General features: G+C 37.7%; 1 protein-coding gene across 1 annotated transcript in view; it reads right to left on the bottom strand.

The window, feature by feature from the left end:
* The window catches only part of CDH8 (cadherin 8, type 2), a 150,421-nt gene extending 130,141 nt beyond the window's left edge, over positions 1 to 20,280 (bottom strand). Inside the window, exons 1-2 of the mRNA XM_010585159.1 lie at positions 19,952 to 20,280; positions 4,731 to 5,175 (exon numbers count right to left, since the gene is read on the bottom strand). Coding sequence (XP_010583461.1) covers positions 4,731 to 4,982 — 252 coding nt within the window. The 5' untranslated portion in view covers positions 4,983 to 5,175; positions 19,952 to 20,280. The remainder of the gene's footprint in view (positions 1 to 4,730; positions 5,176 to 19,951) is intronic.
* Positions 20,281 to 20,581: the final 301 nt, after the last annotated feature.

Raw genomic sequence — 20,581 nt, 5'->3', positions numbered from 1 at the left:
CACACACTGAAGAGTTGACCTGGCCACGTTCTTTTGGAGTCTCAGTAACTTAGTCTGGTTTGTTTCCTCCCCTGTCCAGGCTTTTATGAGCAACTTCCCAAGAGCTAGCACAGCTCTTCTACTGGCCATATGCCACAGATGTGACATAGCAGCTGTGCACGTGACACAGGTGCTGGTCTTCCCTGGCTCATTTTACAAATCTCTCATCACAGAGACTGTATGCAAAGTATGCAATATATTTGGGACTGGACATAGGTACATTCATCAATAAAGTGTGGGGAAGGTTCTGGGAGAAACCAGGGAGCACTGCCAGAGGAGTATCATCACAGAAACAGCACCAATTTGACTGACCATTAGTGGTTTTTTGTGTCTGGACCTAACCGCTGATTCATTTAATGGTAAGCCAGGGAAATAAAAACAAACGAACAACTATTGTCACCCTCATTCCCTCGTCTGTTCTTTCCTTGCATTGTACTTACAAATGACAACTGTTAACACATTAACTATCCCAGATTTTTGCTTAAAAACATCATTAAACCAGGTCCTATCCCACTGAAAACATCACAAACAACACATGTTCCATAAAACAGGAGCTGCAATTATATACCCAAACCCTAGTTTCCTAATGCTTTTTAACTCCATTATCTATTTCATTGTGAATTCGATGGCTGTCTCCTGTGAAAGAACAGTGGCATTTGCTACACCACAGATTTCACAGCACATCTGCCATGGTGCTGTAAATGCATGCAGAGGAGACTAAGAAAATGCAGCAGTGTATATCAAGTAAAAGTTCTATCTAACTAATCAAGTCCACAGGGACAGCATGCAGTGTCACAAGACATATCACTCTACACTTGAATGAGGTTGTCAGCCACTGGGAGGCCTGCAAACTGCTGACAGCAATATGCAGTATATGGAGTCTTCTAAAGTAGATGCAGTAGCTTTGTAAAGTACGTACCTGTTTCTATGGATGAAGCAAAAAAAAAAAAAAAAAGACATAAAGTATGAAAAGGTATTTGTAAATCTATCTTTCTGTATTGTATTGCTGTGAACAAAACCAAACTAATTTGATGTCACACAAACATGAAAACGGTTACTTTGTAGGTTTCTCAAAATGCATATATACATTTCTACATGTACAGATCAAAACAATACAGAATATTCCAATACCATGTGACAAAATAAATGCAATATTAATACAGACAAAAAAAGAAAACCTAGAATGTTTGTAGCATTTTACAGAGAAATCTCATAAATTCAGAAATCACCCTAAGAGATAAGTATTCATATATTTTTTACAGATGTGTGAACTCAAGTAGAGGGGCTTATTTTGTTTGAGCTTGATCCTACTGAACATAATGATGAAAATTGACATTAAAAGTGCATATTGTTCAAACTCGTTGTAAGAAGTTCAAGAATGAAAGCATAAGATTTTCTCCTGTCCTTTACTCAAGTCATTGAAGAAAACCACCATGCTTTAAGAAGTCACATTAAATCCCCCTATTAGTCTCACCCCACATTCTTTCAATTATTAGAGTAAATACATTTGGAATGCATTTATTAATATATATTCATGCAGAACGGCAATGAACAAGTACCTTTGAAGAGTGTGCAGTTGTATTGCCACACTTAAAATTCTGAAGAAGGGTCTTTATGCCTAGAAGCTGTTTCTCCTGGAGAAACTGAGCAGCCTAATAAATGATACTACATTTCTCTGTAAATCCTGTCTTGCTCAACTCTCTCTGTATTTCAGAAACTTTGCTATGAGATCTTTTTAACTAACAGAATGAATGCATAGACTCTATATTCAGGCTTTTCTTTAGAAAGCGATTTGTATTCTTGTTATATTTATTATAATTAACCTCAATTTTCAGTTTTATTTTGCCAATATACGTTTCAATTCCATTAGAATCAAATGCTTCTACTCAGTGCCTTTCTACCCACTGACATGAAAAACATTATTTAAGTATCAACATTATTCTGAGCAGTTCTTAAGAGCTGAATTTTCAGTGGGCTTTAAAGGTATATTTGAGAACATACATCAAATTCTGCTTATGTATATATTATTTCTGTTTGTGCAAAACCTTATTTTGTATTTACTATCTAGAGCACCTAATTACGTGTTTGTACAAACCATACGTGACTATGAAAAGTACCATGTACTCTACAATAGTGTAGGAAGAGACAAAAACTGCAACCAAAACCTACATAATTAGATTCGCTTCAAGAATGTTCCCTTTGAAACAATTAACTGTCAAATAATAAATTTGTTTGGAGATTATACCAGTACTCTGAACATATAAAAAGCACGTACAAGCAACACTGCCTCTATAATGGCACAAAACCACATCTATGCCCAGAAAATGCAGCAGGCAGGTGGCACACATTTGGTATCATTCTTTCCACAATACTAAGCCTCTCTACATTAATTCACTATATCTTATTTTACAGAGCACCCTTCATTCAAAGTCTGGGGTGGGGGGTGGGGGAAATCAAGGTTAGTCATAGCACAGAAAAATAGTTGATAAAGAAAGCCACAGAATGAAGGAGATACCCCAAGCAAATCCATTGGCAGGGGGCAAAATTGAAAGGTTGGAGGACGAGTATAAGTAAAAAAAGAGATGAGGAGGAACTAGGTAAGTGCAAATCTACTGTGAATTCTGAAAAGGAGGTTATTTTTAAATTGCAACAGACAAGAAACCAATGAGCATCACAGAGGACAAACCATAGCCCAACTCATGGAGAAGGAGAGCATTTTGCTTGTGACATTCTGTACACATTTGAGTTTTGGGAGGAAGGATTGTCAAGAACTATAATTGAGGGAGTTGCTGCTTTATAGTCAGGAAGGATTAAGAGCAGCTCTGAAAGATGTGAAGTACCTCTGTTTCTACTGACTACAGCAGAGTTTGAAAGCACCTATAGTACTTGTAAACCTTAGGAAAGAAAAATAAGTCAGAAATATGGATGATTTTTGTGGAGAGAGTTAAAAAATACAGACAAGAATTACAAGAATATTTTAAGCCAATTTCCATGAATAAGCCAAGGATTTCTCCCTATGGGAGCAAATTTCACTTTTTGCTCGTTTCCATCTATATCATGCAGTGTTTTAATTATGAGGCAGTCTCAACAAATAGATTGTCACAGCATTTTAGGGTAGCTAATTCTATTCAAAATGCCAGCAGAAGATGGGATAATGTCTTTATTAGTCTGGCTTAGTTTAACCCACCCACTTCCATTCACTAATGACTTCAACAATTCAGGATATTTTGCCCACCAAAGAAACGTAATTTTGTAAAAATATTAAGACTTGGATATACCCTGAAAATCAAAGTACTACAAAGTACAAACTCAGGATTCTCCCCAGCTACTCAAAAGTAACTCAGAATCATTTAAAAGCTTGACCAAAATGTTCTAAAAAGAATGGGTTGGATAAAATATTTTAAGATCTGAAATAAGCATATCGCCATCTCTCTGAAATTGAGATGTTGCTAACCACAGAAAACCAAATGAGAACAGATATATAATACCTGATATAAGTATAAATTCACACAGTGCTCAGGAGTCACTGGATAAAAAGCTCATTACACCTTCTGACCCTAAGTTTCAACTGGAAAGTGGCTACTAGGAAAAATTTAGGAATGAACTTGATCTGTGTTCTCTTCAATAATAGATATAGCTATTGACAGCTATCAATAGATATAATATTGACAGTCCCTATATTATACTATATGTTATTCATTTACCAATAACATTTCCAAAATTATCATGAAATTAACTGATATCCATTATTTCTGTTCTGCAGATTTATTTATTGATTTATTTTTTACTCAATTTCAGTAGCCAGGTACTATGACAATATGTACCTGGTTATTCAAAGGCAACTGAACTTTAGTGATAAACAATCAAGGTATTTATAACTGCTCACTATAGGCCAAACATGCATTTAGGAACAGATAATTTTTTTCTAAGAATAATTCTAAAGATAATTCATTCCTGACGAATGCAGATGGCCCATGATCTCTTTTTAGGGAAAGTGCAAGGCTGATACACCGACTGGGGGTAATATACTGAGCTACAGAATAAGCTAATGCATGGCAATAATCAAAGGTTTAAGGCAACAGGCAAGCTAGGACACATAAAAAACCATGATAATTTTCCTTGTGTTATCTTCCTAACTTTGAAAGTAAATTACAAAATCCGTGGCAATAATGTTATTTCATATGTGTGTTTATCAGAACCTCCCTATAAACTAGTACCTTGTAATTTGTTGTATATACCACACATCCCTTTTTGGTTTTGTTTTTAAGAATTCTCAGAGCATAAATAACTTCTGTGTAAATCAGCCTGGAGATAGAAAATGGCCTATAGGTGTAACAACCTTTTTGAACGAATGAATAGGAACTTATTACAAAAAGCTGCTTTAGTGAAAATCTTCAGCTGACAGAAGCGAAGAGTGGTGACTAACGATATTAAAGAGAGGACGTGCACATGCTTGTGTATTTTTGGCAAATAGAATATGCATAATTTTGTTGTAAATAGAAGGTTAGCTAACCAGGAAACCATATCCCTAAAATGAGGTAAATTTAAAGCACAAAGGTATGGGTATTAGAGAATTTCAGAGTAACAGAGCACCTCAAATTTGAATTTCTTAGAAAAGTCCAGGTGACTGAAGACCTTCACATGCTATACATTTACATACTCAAGAGAAAAAAAAACAAATCTTGCCTTACCCGGCCAACTAGTATTGGTTCAGGTCCCGAAAATTCTTCTAATACAAACATTTGATTCCAAACCCAACCTCTCTTGGAACGGTTCAAAACTCTTTGTTCTTCAGTTAGCCTTTTTAGTCCTGTACTTGATCCACTTGGTAGTACTTGAGATTGATTCATTGGAGCCATATAAATGGAAGGAAGGACAGTAATCCATAATATTATTAATGGAGTCCATGTATCCATAAGCATTTCCGTTAGTCTTTCTGGCATTGTACCACAAGCTACGCAAATCACCACAGAAATGAAATTATTATTTTGCTTTCCTCCAGACTGTAGCAATCCAATTCATCATGCAGTACAGAACATTTACTTACAGCTCCTCCATGTGTACAGCACAGTCAACGTAAAAATAGCTTAGATTATAAAAACATGATCCATTGAGTTTTCCAGTCATTAAAGATTCCTGGTGGGGGGAAAAAAAAAAAGGTCAAATCAGTGACTAAAGAGCTTAGGAAAGCATTCAGAAAGATCTTATTTACTTTTACATCACAAACAAACCATATTAGGTTTTAAAATTGCTGCACATAATATTAGTGCCTATTAAATGGATCAAAAAAATAAATAAAGTGATCTGTGAATTCCTTCATTGCATGAAATAGCGAGAGAAGACCCAGATAAATGATTACACACACTCACGAAAACATTTTACTTGCAGTTTGTCTTAGGGTCTGAAGAAGCTCCTGGCCTTCTTGCTAGCCTGTACTTTTTTATGTAGTCAACTATAAATACTTGGCATGTCAAATAATAAAAGTCAAACAAAATAATGTTCTAGCATACAGACTTACTCTCTTTTCCTCCACAAGGAAAAAAAAAAATTACTTCTTGTAAGTGTACAAGGCTCCAGCAGTACATTTGCATTTTAGTAATCATCTAGCTGCAGCAGCACACAGCTCAGCAAAACTGTCACAGGCCAGCAGAGGAACAGGACTGGTAAGTCCACTGTGAAATCTATGATCCCCAAACCAGACCACTACCAGAACCTAAGTAAGCTCATTTATGCATATCTGCACTACAGGACTCTTAGTGTCCCTCTCCCACTTTCAGAGAAAGCAGAGTCACATTTTATTTCAGACATTTTCTTTGATGGACACTTGGGAGCATTTTGTTCTTCTTTCCCCACCCACCCTTTCCACCCATTAGGCAGCCACATCAGGTTTCATCTCAGTGTAAATATTCCTTGAAGTGCACAAGCAAGTTAACATAGTAGGGCTTCCTAATGCTGCACTGATTGGCAAAACCTGAAATGCAGCCATGGATCACTTTGAAAGATAGATGGGACATGGCTAAGAGAGAAGGGGTGCATTACAACTACTCTGATAAGGTTGGAGTTATGTAAAAAGATTCCTGATATATTTTCTTTGATTAATATCCAAACAATCAATCTCATAAGAAACCACTATATACAAGATAGGTAGAAATGTCTACTCTTAAACTATGTCCTAGGCTTTTGGGTTTTTTCCCCACTTTAAAATGAGTTCTAGTGTTACATGTCTATGAAAATCTTGGGGGTTTGGGTTTGGTGGTGGGTTTTGTTTGGGTTTGGTTTGGGGGGGGGGGAGTTGTTTCTTTTTTTTAGGTTCATACACACTCATGGAAGAGAATATCTGAAAACATGAACAACGCCAGTAAAAGTTAGCTGTTATTTTAAAAGCAAACAATGTAAAAAGTAATTTTTTTTTTAAACTTCAGTAATTGCCAAAGCAACTGTGAAATCTGTTGCATGAAAATCTGAAACTGTGAGCAAATTGTCTTGTTAAAAGGGAACAAGAGCTGTTATCAAACTAAAACTCAATATCTCAAGTAGCATGGAAGAATGGTAAGCTAATAGCGCAGTGCTTTGACAATGCATCAAGAATGAAGTGAATATCCATTACAGAAGTAACTGTGGCTTGCAGGCCTCATCGCTGACTGACATGGAAAGAAAGAAGTCGGAGAATGCACTATGCTCTTGCAATGAAATTTTGGAAAAAACATGAGGGAAGTAAGAGAGGCCTTCAATCTCTCGTCATTCTCTCAATCCCAGAAGAGGATGAGGAGCAAACAGTCTAATTGACTAATTGACAGTCTAGGGAATTAAATGGAGGTTACTACTGCTGCTTTACGGCACATGTTAAAAAGATAGATTTCCTGGGGCATGTTTGGTGGTAGAAGGTATCAAAAGAGAGAAACAGCCAAACTTTCAATGAAAGTGGTTAAGTGTGTTTGTATGGGATCCGGGTGCACATGGACTTGCGGGTGCACGTGGACTTGCGGGTGCACATGTCTGCCAGGGGACAGATTTTTTCTGATTTCTTCATTGGAGCAAGAGTTGAAACACAGGAGAAATAGAACCACTATAAAACAGAGTAATAGACATCATTTTCAAACAATATCCAGGATTAAATTCAAAACTGGGGGCATAAACTGAAAACGCAACTTGAGAGTCCTTTTCTGTAGCTGAGTTTTCAGTTTTTATATACAAAGTGATTTTTGACCCAGAAATAGACGCCCACCAGAAACAGAATAGTACGTTCTTTGTCCAAGAAAGCCTTATAAAAAGAACCCAAGTGGGCCATGACTGACTTTCTTACTCTCCCAGTACAAATTAGTATAATTCTTTTTACTCACAGGACCAAATAATAATAAAGCACTTCTTTTCATAGTCAAGAAGCTTTTTGAAAACAATTCCTAATTAATCTACACAGGCTGCCTTCTAAAAGAGATGAAATAAATGAGATAAAACAATGTGATGCTCACAGAAACATTTTTGTCTGAAGAAAGAACAGGATATTTGTTTTTCAGACTGCCACTCTGAATCCTTGGCAAGCATTAAGCTCATTTCAGTGCATCCCTCCTCAGTTCCTCCCCCAGACTTCCTGCCTGCTACTCTTCACTTCAATCAAATTTAGGACCTATCCACTAGCACTAACGCATAAGATTCCCTGTGGCTGGACCATCCTCACAATAGCTCCCTATTTAGCAATACCTTAAGGCAAACAAGAGTCAAAAGCACACCAAAAATACTAGTAATGCACATACCATTTCATTAAACCCAACTCAATGAAATAACCCTGTGAAGAGTAGTTACATAAGCTCAATGAACACAAAACTGTGAGATTCTCAAGTACCAACAGGAAAGTTAGGCAAGTAGGCAGTGCAGGGTAAAGAAAAAAATCTGATGGGGCTTTTTCATGTATTAGTGTACTGCAGGGGAACATGATCAAGTGTGCAACAGTAGAGTTGGATAAATTTCTCTATAGTTCAACTTAGACTGGTGGAGCCTGTTGAGATTTATTTGAGAAATAGACTCTCATTTGGGATTCACTGCTCTATCAGTGAATTGTGGCATTTACTTTGTGCAATGCATGGAGATTGTACTGTCCCCAAATTTCTTTACCAAATTTGGAAATAAATTTTCTTCTCCATTACTGGGAGCAGAACACCACATTGGTTGGGAGCTGATGGAAAGCATTACTAAATACTTGGCCCTGCAATTTTTATATAGGCTAATATGAAAATCAAGAAATGCCTGGCAGTTAAATTATAATCCTCTGGATTAGATGTGTAGGAGAAACTGATATGGCTACTGAATCAGGCTACTATAACAATATTAAAAAGCTACATGTAAAGGGACATCTGACAATCAGGGAAGACTAGCAGGTGAGGCACAGTAGCCTTTCCCCTTCTTATATTATGCCAGGATCTAAAGAAGCAGTGAGTATAGAATGACAGCAAAATTATTCCAGTGAAGCCAGAACTACCTTTTGCTAAGCAACCAAAAGAGGACAAGCACACAGCCCTTAAAGAGTGTATTTCCAGCCTCATAAAGATTTTGTTGGTGTTGACAAAAGCACATTTTTTGCTTCAAATTTCCACATATTCAAATGGCCCTGGGCTGTTATCTTTAACAAAACTTCACTGCTCTTCTAAGTGGTTTCCTTGTATAGTGTATGATATATACAACTATGATACAACTCTAAACTAGCATAGCTGTTGACAAAACAGCTTTAGTTCTTCCTTCAACCCTGAGAGGGGAAAGTGATGTTGAAAATATAAAGAATTTCTTTAATGTAGCGAAGAGAGGAAAGAAAATGTGACACTATGTCAGGTAGCAGAGATTCAGATAACTGTCCTATGTTTCAAAACATAAGACTGTATTCATAAATTTGGTTGTCCATGCACAACCTGTAGAGAAATACAGATAAAGCTGAGTGGTTTGTTTTCCACTTATGGTATGTGCTGATATAGTTTTAGAAAAATATTATTCTATTCACAGCAACATCCATCCTGGAGCAATACTCATACAACTCTAGGCCATAGAGTGCCTAAATTTTATACAAGTACAACACAAAAAGTAATTACAATGAAGTAGAAGTTTATAACCTAACACTAGAACATAACTAGCATACCAACTTTAGAAATTAATGTAATACACACTGCAATCTCTGTTGGAACTAAAATCTATGTAAATTACTTGTATGAGTTAATTGCCTGCTTAAAGTTAGAACCAGGTATGACAGCAGATAGTTACAGTAGATGTACTAACTGATGACAGTTCTCATTTTGTATATGAGTGGTGGAAAGCTTTATGATGGCTAGTGTCTCCGATGTAACTAATACTGCTACAGGTATTTTAGAATCATGTTGTAGCTTTAAAAGGAGAACACTGGAATGCAGCAGATTATTAATCTTTTTAACAAAAGTTAATAAAAGTAGTTTAATAAGCTTCTTTTTCAATAAGAAGTATGATTTACACCATGATCTTAGTTTAAAAGATTTTAGAGCCACTCTAGCGTTTCTTCACCTAAGAGACACAGAGGGTTGTCTTAAGAATTGCAACAAAGTTTTTTCTTTATTTCATTCTGCATTTACCTTATCCTTCATAGTGATGATATGCAACAGAAAAGCCGTTTGACCTCGCTATTTCATTAGGGTGTATTATTCAGGTAAAAGAACCCATGAAATACTGGTTATTTAAGTAAGTTATACTAGAGATGCCAGACAAAATTTGGTGATCTTTGCCTAAAGCTGTTTTTTTGGTAGAATTTTCAGGATGGTTTTTTTTGTGTACATTAAATGACCCCTTAAGTACGCATTCAGAAGACTGATATCAGACTGCCATAACATGAGGAGGTAAACAATACTTAAAGGCAATGGATTTCTAGTAAAAAAGTTTTAGATAACTTCATGCATAATCTCTACCTTTAATGCTAATTTGATATAAGCAAATCCATATTACAATACAAGCAGCCTCGAATAATTGATGAGGGGCGTTCATTTACTGATCACCTAGAGAGTTCCAACTAGCACTGTGTGACAGCAGGCAGATAGCCTGTGCATTCTGCATGCTTCCTTTGGAGCCTCGAAATTCCACACGATCCATGTGGGCTCTCGTGTCCAGAAGAATAAATTTAATTTAATTTCAGCCAGAAATAAGGATTCTTATTCCTGCAAAACAGAGCTGTGGGTAACAGTTTTAATATAGGTTAGAAAAATAAAATAGGAAGGTTAATCAGGTGTCCTTCACAAAAATTTACATCTTGTGACTTCCTTTATCTGAAATTCATGAAGCAACAATGAGTTTCTCCTTACACTATCACAGGTTTCCCACAGCTCATGATCAGGAGTTGTGTTTCCCCTGTCAATAGATCTGCAAAATTGGGGTCCATTTTGTCAGCCTGTACACAGGTATAGGTATTTTGTACCTTTTAGTGTTTCCTTTGTTAACATCCAAGCAAATTCCTTGTTATTGTTCAAATTACTATTTTTTTTTTTTTTTTACCTCTGGCCATTTCTCTCCCTCCAGTTTTTTTGTCCCCACAGTAGCTAGAGTATCTTTTGGAGGTTTTTTTGACTTCACACTGTTCTTCCTGTTCCTTAAGCTCTTTAGGTTTACTTTTACTACTGCAGGTATTGGCTACACTACCACTTATGCTTCCTAGACCCATTTCTCAAGGATTCAGACAGGGTCCTTTTCCATCAATAGCAGCAACGTGATGCAAAGCCTTCCCACCGTGAGAAGTACAATTATCTTTCCTTCATTGATCCTCTTTTGGCAGCACAATAGAGCCTTAAGTTTTCAACAGTAAAAATATAAGGCCTTAGCACTCCAGTCTCACTCGTAGGAATAATTCTTACTTATAAGAGAACTATGGTAAGGATTTTAATTTGCCATTAAAGCAGAACAAAACCAAAGTTCATCAGAATAGAACTGTCAAGACACCATAACCAACAAATAACTATGTCATCCTTGCCTGCATAACTTTTCTACATACTCATTCTGTTTCCAGGAAATATCAGTTATATTGTACCTGAGCTGGACTTTAAATTACCTTGGATAAGGCATCATTCTCATGTTTCCACTGCAAAGGAGTGAGTATTTCTTGCCATAAATAATAACTACTATTCTTCAGCAGATTACTCATTTGTGTAAAGATTACTCACATACCCCCCAAAAATTAAAATTAAAAAGCAATTCTCCGCTTCACTGCAAGATGAGGAGGGACCGAGGCTGTAATCAGACATGCTACTATGGCAGTAGCTCATATCATCCTTGCAGTGCCCAGTGCAAAGTGCCACTTGCATGCATGCCCTGGCTAGACTTTACTGCCTCTTTTATCTGCCAGCATAACTGTATACGTAGTCACTCCCTAACCCAGTTCTGTCAAACTGATCTTGTTAACTTAAACGCTTTTAATAGTAAGGTGTTTTTTAAACCAAATCATTTTGACAGAGCTGGGTTAGGTCATTGCTCATGCTATTCTTCCACCAAGAGCAATTTTAATTTAAGAGGTTCTTGCCCCCACCCTGCCCCTGCAACACGCCAGCTGCATGTTTCCAATAATTCTTCTCCATTCCCATTCCTTTCTTCACTGCAGTTTACTCTCCCTGCAGATGTGCTATTTGTAAGCCAGAAATGTGGGTTTTAAAAAAATTGCAACCCCCTATTTCAGGAAGTCTTTTCCTTCAAGTTTATAACCCAGATCATTGCACAGCTAAAGAGTCCATAAACTACAGGACAACAACAGAAAGTTTTGAAAACAGCTGTGCTGCCAAAGAGCATATGAAGTTTGAATATATGCTTTAGAGAGCAGTCAGACAAATAGCTGAATCAACAAAACTGGAGGATAACTTCTGGAAAAGAGAAGAGAACAAGCAATTAGGGACAGTGAAACTGCTTAAATAAAACTCTGATGGACTACTGGTATGTGACTATGGCAATCTGATGTAGCTCTGTTCATTGATGCTGGCAGATTTTAGGGATGGAAACATCTCCCACCATCTCAGCTGCAGCCAGGCGGCAGTCAGATGTGCTGTTCTGAGAACAGCCTGTCAGGAGGGGAACTCCCAGGGATCCTGACCATGAGCAGTACACACCACCACACAGTGGAGAGGGGCTGAAAACGGCAGCGAGCCAGCAGCCAGATTCTGGGCCATGCATGTTGCAGGCATTGCCCCAAATCATAATTGTACTTTGTAGCTGCTCTAAATTTCACTGACTAACAGTGATTTTAAGGGACTGTTATGTCACCTGGAGTTAACTGTAACACAGAAAAGCATTATCCACACATCCTTTCCTTTGGCCAAGCACCTGAAATTTCAAAGGAAGGGAAATGAGATGGGAAATGTTATGCTAACTCTGCTATAGCAGCAGGGTGACATACACTTGAAGTATACTTTGTGCTGTCAGAGATGTGCAGGAGAGGATCCTGCCAATACAAGTACAAATCAATTGTCCAGGTTTATTTTGATATATTATGTGTGGCAATTTGCTTATGGCTGCTTGGAGAATCAAAAGGCAGTTATCTAAAGAATTACTTATTTCAGCAACAACAGAAACAGACACTACCTTTCCCTTTCTTTTGGTCTTCGCTGTTCTGTCCTACACAAAAACGCACAGAGTGATTCAGTGTGCAAAGATATGCCACTTGATTTTTTAAGCTTAGTCATACATTGCTACTTTTTATAGTTAAAGACATCTGAACAGTTCTTTAAGTTATTGCATTCCTAAGCTTGCGTCAAATGCTAAGGGCACAGATTTTGTGAGTCTGCATCGGTCATGTAGCTGATGGAATCCATAAACTTGCGCTGAGGAAGGAAACATAGACATGCAGAAATACACAGGCAGGTACGGAAATGCAACAGTTTCTTCAGTATTTAGACCTTTAATATTTATTGGGTGATTTATTCATCTATCTATAAGATTGTTATTGCCAAAAGCTGGTTACTTCCGTTTTAGGGGTCTGTTTCAGAGGCAAAGGAAGGGTTAGAAAAGCTTTTCGAAGATAAATTAATCTTCCTTAATTTCCTTACTCTTTTCCTTTAACTAGGAAACACCATGACTGGTGTTCTGAGGTAGAGATGAGGCTGCGAAAGGATATAGGTCATTACACAACTTGACTAATGCTTTGGGATAAAGAGAAAATGACATGTACATTACATTGAAATATATCTACTTTAATCAAAGTAACATATTGTAACAAATTGTCTGTTATTCTGCGATTGCTTAAACATGATACTTTACCATATCTACAAAGTCTATTTTATGTTAGTGGCTACCTAAATATTCTTTATACTTTTTTGGCAAATATTTACTTTCAGGAAATCCTTTTTAAAAAAAAAAAAAAAGGGTATCCTGGCCCTGAGATGTCATGCTTCTTGTTTAACTTCTATCCAAATCAACAAAATTTCTTATTGGGGACATTTTTGTTACTCTTCAACAGTAAAAACAACACAGGCCAACTTTAAAGCTGCCAAGTCTCTGATGCTTTGTATATAAAGCTGTCAGTCTTTCCAGAAGTGTTCACTACTTTACAGAACCAGAATGCATTTAAAAACCCCACCAAGTGTGTTATTAGCACTTCCAAACTAATTTTTCTACTTTGGTATTACTTGCATTGTGTAGTGCTCAGGAATTCCAGTCATGAATCCAACTGTGCTACATGTTGTACAGATACAGGACAAAGAGGCAATATGTGCTCCACAGTTTGCAACTGAAATAATATGACTTGTTTGATTGCATTTCCTCTCCAATTAAATGAGTATCTACATTTTAGGGTTGGGGTTTTTTTTGTTGTGGATTTTTTGGGTAGCTTATTTCTTTTTCATGACGGCTGATACCAAAAGAATAAGCATTAAAATGACAATATAGCTATTTTAGATCTACTGTAGAAGAAAAGGTATTTGCAAACTTCCCTTTCCATTTCTTCGAACTAAGAAAAAAGATTTGTTTTCAGGTTTACGGGAGTCAGATACTCCACTGGTGCGTGTCAAAGCATTATTTCACCTCACGCCATTGTGCTGAGAAGCTCATGATGCAGGCTCAAAACAGAGAGGGAACAAAGTAAAAATCTGTTTGAACAACCAAGGTAGTCCAGAAACTTAAACATGACAAAAATAGTTGTATCTGCATTGTTTTCATTCTATAGTAAGAGGAAGAAATGAACTGAAGTAATTTTTATTCTCTACAGTCCACTGATTAAAGTGATTTTCCTTTGACTAAAATAGAACTGCATTACATATAGATTTAATAGCTTCAGCTCATGCCAGCCTCATCTCTCAAACTGATGCTCATTTTTACGAGGGTGTATTACATAATCTGAAGACCTGTATCACTTGGGGGGGGGGGGCAAGTTGTGCACAACATGAAGAGAGCTCATAAAAAGGCAAACAGATTGGCCTGAGACTGAGAATTGGGTGTTAACCATGCTCTGCCTAGGGCATCGTTTATCATGAGAGTTTCAGCAGCTGGGATGTGCTTATCCTGTACTTGCTAAAAATGTTTAAATATTAATGGAGAACATAAATATCTTGCTTTATGGGCTGCTTTTTCAGTCGTTTTTGAATATACAACAGAGCTTTCATTTTCATTGGTTTTCTTTAAAGAATATTAGGTATTCTCTACATAATTAAACAAAACAGTAATTAAGGAAAAAGAAGTTTTCCTGGCATATATTCTGACTAAACTAAGAATATAAAATTATGACTGGTCATGATGATTTAGTGAAAGCTATATAAACTATCCAGCCATATGCATAAATGGGTGTTTACATTAAAAAAAAAAAATCTTGAAAAAGGAAAAATGCGAACATAACTGGACTTTTCTAACTACATACAGTACTGCTCCAGTAAACCTACTCAAATCTTTCTTTCTGAACCATACAAAATTAGAAGTGAAGGTCTTTAATTTTGCCTCATTGAATCTGATGGCAGTTTTACTGTCAACTTAAATGAGTTGTTTAGAAAGAATTAAGGTCCTCCAACATGAACCTACTACTTTTGTAGTTGCCAAGTTGAGGTTTTTATTTTGGTGGTGGGTTTGTTTTATTTTTTTCATTTATTTGTTTGTTTGTTTTAATCTAACTTTTGGAAATGCACGAAAAATAAAGCCCACAGACTAGAATACAGAACTCAATCTAAACTTCTGCGACATTAAGAATTAAGTACTGATGATCTGTTACTTAAAAGGCAATCATAGCTGTTACATTTAATCTATGAGAGGTTCACATCTAAAGTGTTGCTCAGTTGCAAAACTCAACTAACGAAGTGCACTACCTCTGCATACAGTCCATTTGCAACAGTATTTAGGGGCTTTGATATAATGATTTTTATATATATATTAAACCCCCATAAAAATATAAAATATATACATATATATGATTATGATAATCAGTGACTGCAAAGGAAATGGATTTAAATAGTTACCCAAGATCCTCAAATTAAGCTGAGCATTGCTTCCCAGGAGTAAGCTACTTCAACCAAATGTACACCAAATTAGAGAGTTGAAACTGTGAGCTAATGACTGCCAAGACTGACTGCTTTCATGATGTATTGAACTCCCACATCCACTTGCAAAGACCTAAGCAAGACACGCTGAGAAACACCTTTCTGAGCTTGTCTATGACATAGGCAGGGTACAGTAGACACTTACTCATGGAAGGTTTCACTTACTCAGATCTAGGACTGGTTGACATTACTCATTTCAAATCCAAGCCAAGATGCTGATTATTCTCAATTTCAAATGATTTTCAGAAGACACATTATCCTTAACACCTTAGAAAACCAATTCTATGAGCATTATCATTGCAACTCATAGATAAAGACTACTCTCATGACTAAGGCAGGCAGAAATCAGTCTCTTGCCTGGAGTCAGATGCTTTAAACTCTATCTATTGGTAACTAAACTGGTTCAGAAATCATCTTTCCTTTTCAGCTTCCACCCAGCACTTCAGATACCATCAGTACCCAATGTTTTGGGGGGAACAAAATTTTATTAATATAGTTGAAATGCCACTGCATTGATGTTATTTACTTGGTTGACAAAATGAGAAACATGCTGAACAGATTCCAGAACAAAGGGCTCTATCTGGGCGAGGGGGGGGAATATATCTATATACACATACACACACATACACATTTGAAATCTCAAATTGGACTATTGGACTTTATTTTGTTCTGTGTCTATCTACTGCTCAAATAGTTATGTTCAGAAAGCTATGAAGTGAGACACCTTTTCTATGGCAACAACACTAAGAAAAAAGTTGAGTTTCCATCACCTAATTTAATTCTATTGATGCGATCTTATGGTAGCAATGATGCCTAAAATGTTCCAAGCTCAAAATGCCTTCACATTTCCCTCCCACTGAAAGAATTTAGTTTGTATTATTTTAAACTCATAGTTGAAAGACTCTTATGATCCAACTATAGTGTATACTGTAAGCATACAATTATTAATGTTAATGGTATATGCAAAAGGTCAAGCTTTATCAATATCAGAATGGAAAACAGAACAGAAAAGGAATGCTGCTAAAATATACAGTACGTTATGGTATCAGATATGCTACAAAAATACCTGTTTATACTATGTAGCATAAGCTACAGCAGTTGCTTTCTCTTACAGAGTATGCATAATCATCACTTAGAGGTATGCAGCAGCAAGAGCTTAAAGTACACGTTCACATTTCTTTCTTGTTCATAAACTTAGGAGGTCAGTATTTTTTCCCCTTTAAAGTCTCTGGAGCTTTGAAAATGAAATTATCTGTATGTATCAAAGGTCAGGTGGGTGGGTTCCAGGCTCCTAATTTGGCTGAAAAAGTACCAGCTAAAGTCTGTAGGGCTCTTAGGTCTTCTGAAATGAAGATTTTTAAAAGATGAAATCTGCGACTGTGCAAGAAGAAACAGAAATAAAATTCAGGAAGCACTTCAAGGTGTAATAGACCTAAATCCATATCCGTGGCTGATTGCACATTCTTACTTGTAAAGCTCTGTATCCTGAAGAAGGGAGTACAAGTATATTTTTTGTAGAGAAGATGATGCAGCATATGTTAATAGTGATACAAATAAGGTGTCCAGGGATCAATTACTTTATTTGGTAAAGGTGCAGTATTATTGGAAAAATTCTAAAGATTACAAATGACAAAGAAAGTAAATTTAAATCTGATTGGGGGACTACTTCCCCCTTTACAACTCTGTTTTGGACTTCAGTAGCAGGAGCTGATGGGAATGACTAAAGTATACTGAAAAAGCACTGAGCAACTTTGTCTAAAGAGGATTCTACCTCATCTCACAGAAATGAAAGCTTTTTTTTTTTTTTTTTAAATTTAAATGAATGGTGTAAAATGAGTAGATGTCCTATACAGGGATACTTATTAAAACCAGTTGCATTTGTTAAGCAGGCACACGTACTTCTTATCGATTTTTTTTAATATTGAAGAAAATGTCCAAAGTTAGTTTCTTGGCTAGCAGCCTGCTCAGTTAACAAATTGCTCACCTGTATAACTCAAGAACCAACTTTCATGAACTACTTCAATCTCTGAGGACACTGAAGGCCCTCAGCTTACAACTAGGCATGGAAATCAAAGTTCTTTATAGTCAGGATGCAAGTTTTTAAAAAAGGAGGGAGAGTTAATAAATAGCAAGCCTAGGAGGAAGCTATTAGAAAGCTGTGCTCATTCTGTATGCAGCAAGGTAGAACAATAAGGCTAAATGAATGAAAACCTTAGACCAGAATACCACATAATAATCACTTCCCTTCTTAGGGTTTTTCTGTCACAAACATTCATACAATTAAGCTGGGAGGTGACACTCCAGAGACCTTTTGGGTTTTGATGTTACCACATTTTATGGGTGTGGAATCTGATAATTTCACAGGTATGCAAAATACTAACTTCTTCTAGCTGCTTTATTATTTTATTTAAAATAGGGAAAACATACACTAGGGTAATTTTTCAGTCTTCTGAATGTATTTATTATTTACTTATATTTACTGAGAAGCCTATTATGAAGTCTCTTCTTGTTCCTAACAGTCTGGTATTGAACATAGAGAAGTAATATCATTCATACAAAAGTACTGCATATTTCTCTTTATCCTTAAAGCAGAGAAACTCTTGAAGAATTTCCACAAGAGGATGAGTGAAGTTAAGAAGATTCTTTATCTATAGCTTTGGTAGTTATCAGCTCTATTCTTTAACTGAAACTGAAGTGAGCAGCTGTTAGCTTCCCTCCTATTAAGCACTAACATGGTAGATTTGAAACAATAAACAGTTAATGTTATTTGATTTCTTACAATCAGCACCGCCCAAAAAACATCTGGCTGTGATACCCAGAGACACAAATGGTGAGCCATTTATGCGATCAAGTTGGCTGTTTAGAAGTGTCAGCCTTTATGAAAGTTGTACAAGTATTTATTCCTACCTTCAGAAGACAGACACTCGTTTGCATGAAACGGGGTATGTGTGTTTCTGCCTGTCTAAAAGAGAGGAAGAGGGAGGGAGAAGTGAGGGTATAGAGTTTGATACCTGTTGGCAACACGAGCAGGTTTGTGTAATGCCGTTATGTGCCAGGTTGGATTGATTCCACTCTATTTAGTCTGGTGTTAAATGCAAACTGTTTGAATTGAGACAGATTCAAGACATGACTGAACAGCAATGAACCACAAAGGAATTCCTGCCTATGTTAAGTGGTGTCACCTTCATGGCGGTAGGCAGTGTCTAAATAAGGATTTGAATTAATCTCTTCTGTAATAACCACATAGAAACTGCCATAGGCTTTCTGTGCTGAAGCTTTGCAGTGCCTCTCAGGCTCCCCAGCCAAGCACCGTATACAGGTCTGATACTGTCTAGCAGGGATGCTGTCTGACAGCTCGGGGCTCCCAATTGGGATGCTGCTACCCAGCAGATATTATAGCCAAGCTGAATGTAAGGATGGGTTACTCCTCTGCCTTCCTCAAAGAGAAGATGAAGCGTTTAGTGAAACAGCCAGCTTCAGGGGTCGACAGACTCCTGCATTTCTTCTCTGGGAGCCTTAGCAGTGATGCAACTAATGAGTGACTGGAGCTAAGGGGCTTTCTCCCTGTCTGAAGTTTCAGCTGGGTGCATTATCTGTTTAGTCAACCAAAGAAAGGGAAGGAAAACAACTTGTGGGACAGGGATGACTCCTGGCTAGTTACAGCTAAAGATTCATTCCCATCTCAGCTTTTAAGAGGAAGAGCAGTATTTCTGGGATGCTTTCCTCTCTGAAAGTAGGAAAGGAAGCTATCATACCGTTCCTATTTATTTACCTAGGGGGTACAAAGCTTTGGGGGGAGGGAGGGATGGTGATAAATCAGGGGGATTTCCACCCCCCCATGGTTCTTCTTCCAGCCACCTCCTCCCTCATTTACATATCTGGCTGGTGGGTGATTTTTATTCTCAGCACGAAAACTGCAATCTATTTCAATGCATGAATACAGCCCTGCATCTACTCAACACAGTGAAATAGCCCAGAGATTTATTGTACTAAATAAGAAAACAAGGAGAAGAAATGGGTTCTCCAGCCTTGGAAGCAACCCCCTGTGATCCAAAGACCTCCTGATCCTTTAAAATGGGGGGGGGGGGCGGGGAGAAGGGAAGGAAAAAACCCCAATCCTCCCAAAAAAACAAAACAGGAGGAGAAATAGCTACACCACCACCACCACTCCTCCTCCCAAGGGAATAAAAAAAACCAAAAAAAATCCTAACTATAATCCCATGACATTTTCATTATCAGGAATTTCAAAACATCGGACTTAACGAGCCACTACAGTTCAGCCTAATACCGTACCTATTAACAAGGAAGGCACTTGCACAGTGCACCTTGCACAGACACTAAGTCAAAAAGAAATCTACAGAGAGACAGCCCTCTGCCAGTGAGACATAAATAATATTAATAAAATGAATACTCACTCTTTCAAGGACCAAGGAAACCGCTTGCTGACAGCCACTTCACGCATGGATTGAAAGGGTGAGGTAAAAAACATTAGCCAGTCCCTGTGAGCAGGCAGGGTTCTCCAGATTTTCTTTTCATGCTTTTTGATGCTGCTGATGCTGGAGGAGATGCCGGTTACTTAGCTTCTCGGGTTTCTGTGCCTGCATGCTAAAGTGCAGTTATTAATTTCTCCCTTCGCACAAGCCAGCGGCAGCAGCACGTCTCCAGGAAAGCAGGGATATTCCAAATAAATCCACTAATTCCGGGTCTGAGCGCTCCAACGTGCCTGCCTGCCAAATGTAACTGTGAAGTGATGTGGAAAAGTGAGCTGGGAGCCTCCCCTGACAGCTCTTATTGGGCTGATCTCGGAGGCAGGTCTAGCGCTTGGAAATTCATGTAAGCAGTTTTGGGTGGTGGTTTTTCCCCCCCTCCCTCTCCTTCGCACCCCCCTACCCCGCCTTTAACCCGGTAAGCACACAACTTTTCCACAAACCGTGGAGCCACTCGTTCCCCGGAGCCGCCCGCACCGCCAACTCCGAGCCGGGGCATTTCCCTCAGGCCGGGCGGGAAGGGCGCGGGGGCGGGCGCCGAGGCGGCACCCGCCGAGC

This window comes from Haliaeetus leucocephalus, unplaced genomic scaffold (assembly GCF_000737465.1).
Source record: "Haliaeetus leucocephalus isolate CR32 unplaced genomic scaffold, Haliaeetus_leucocephalus-4.0 Scaffold92, whole genome shotgun sequence".
Classification (NCBI taxonomy): domain Eukaryota; kingdom Metazoa; phylum Chordata; class Aves; order Accipitriformes; family Accipitridae; genus Haliaeetus; species Haliaeetus leucocephalus.
The sequence above is the reverse complement of the archived record's forward strand: the minus strand, read 5'-3'. Positions and strand labels throughout refer to the sequence as shown.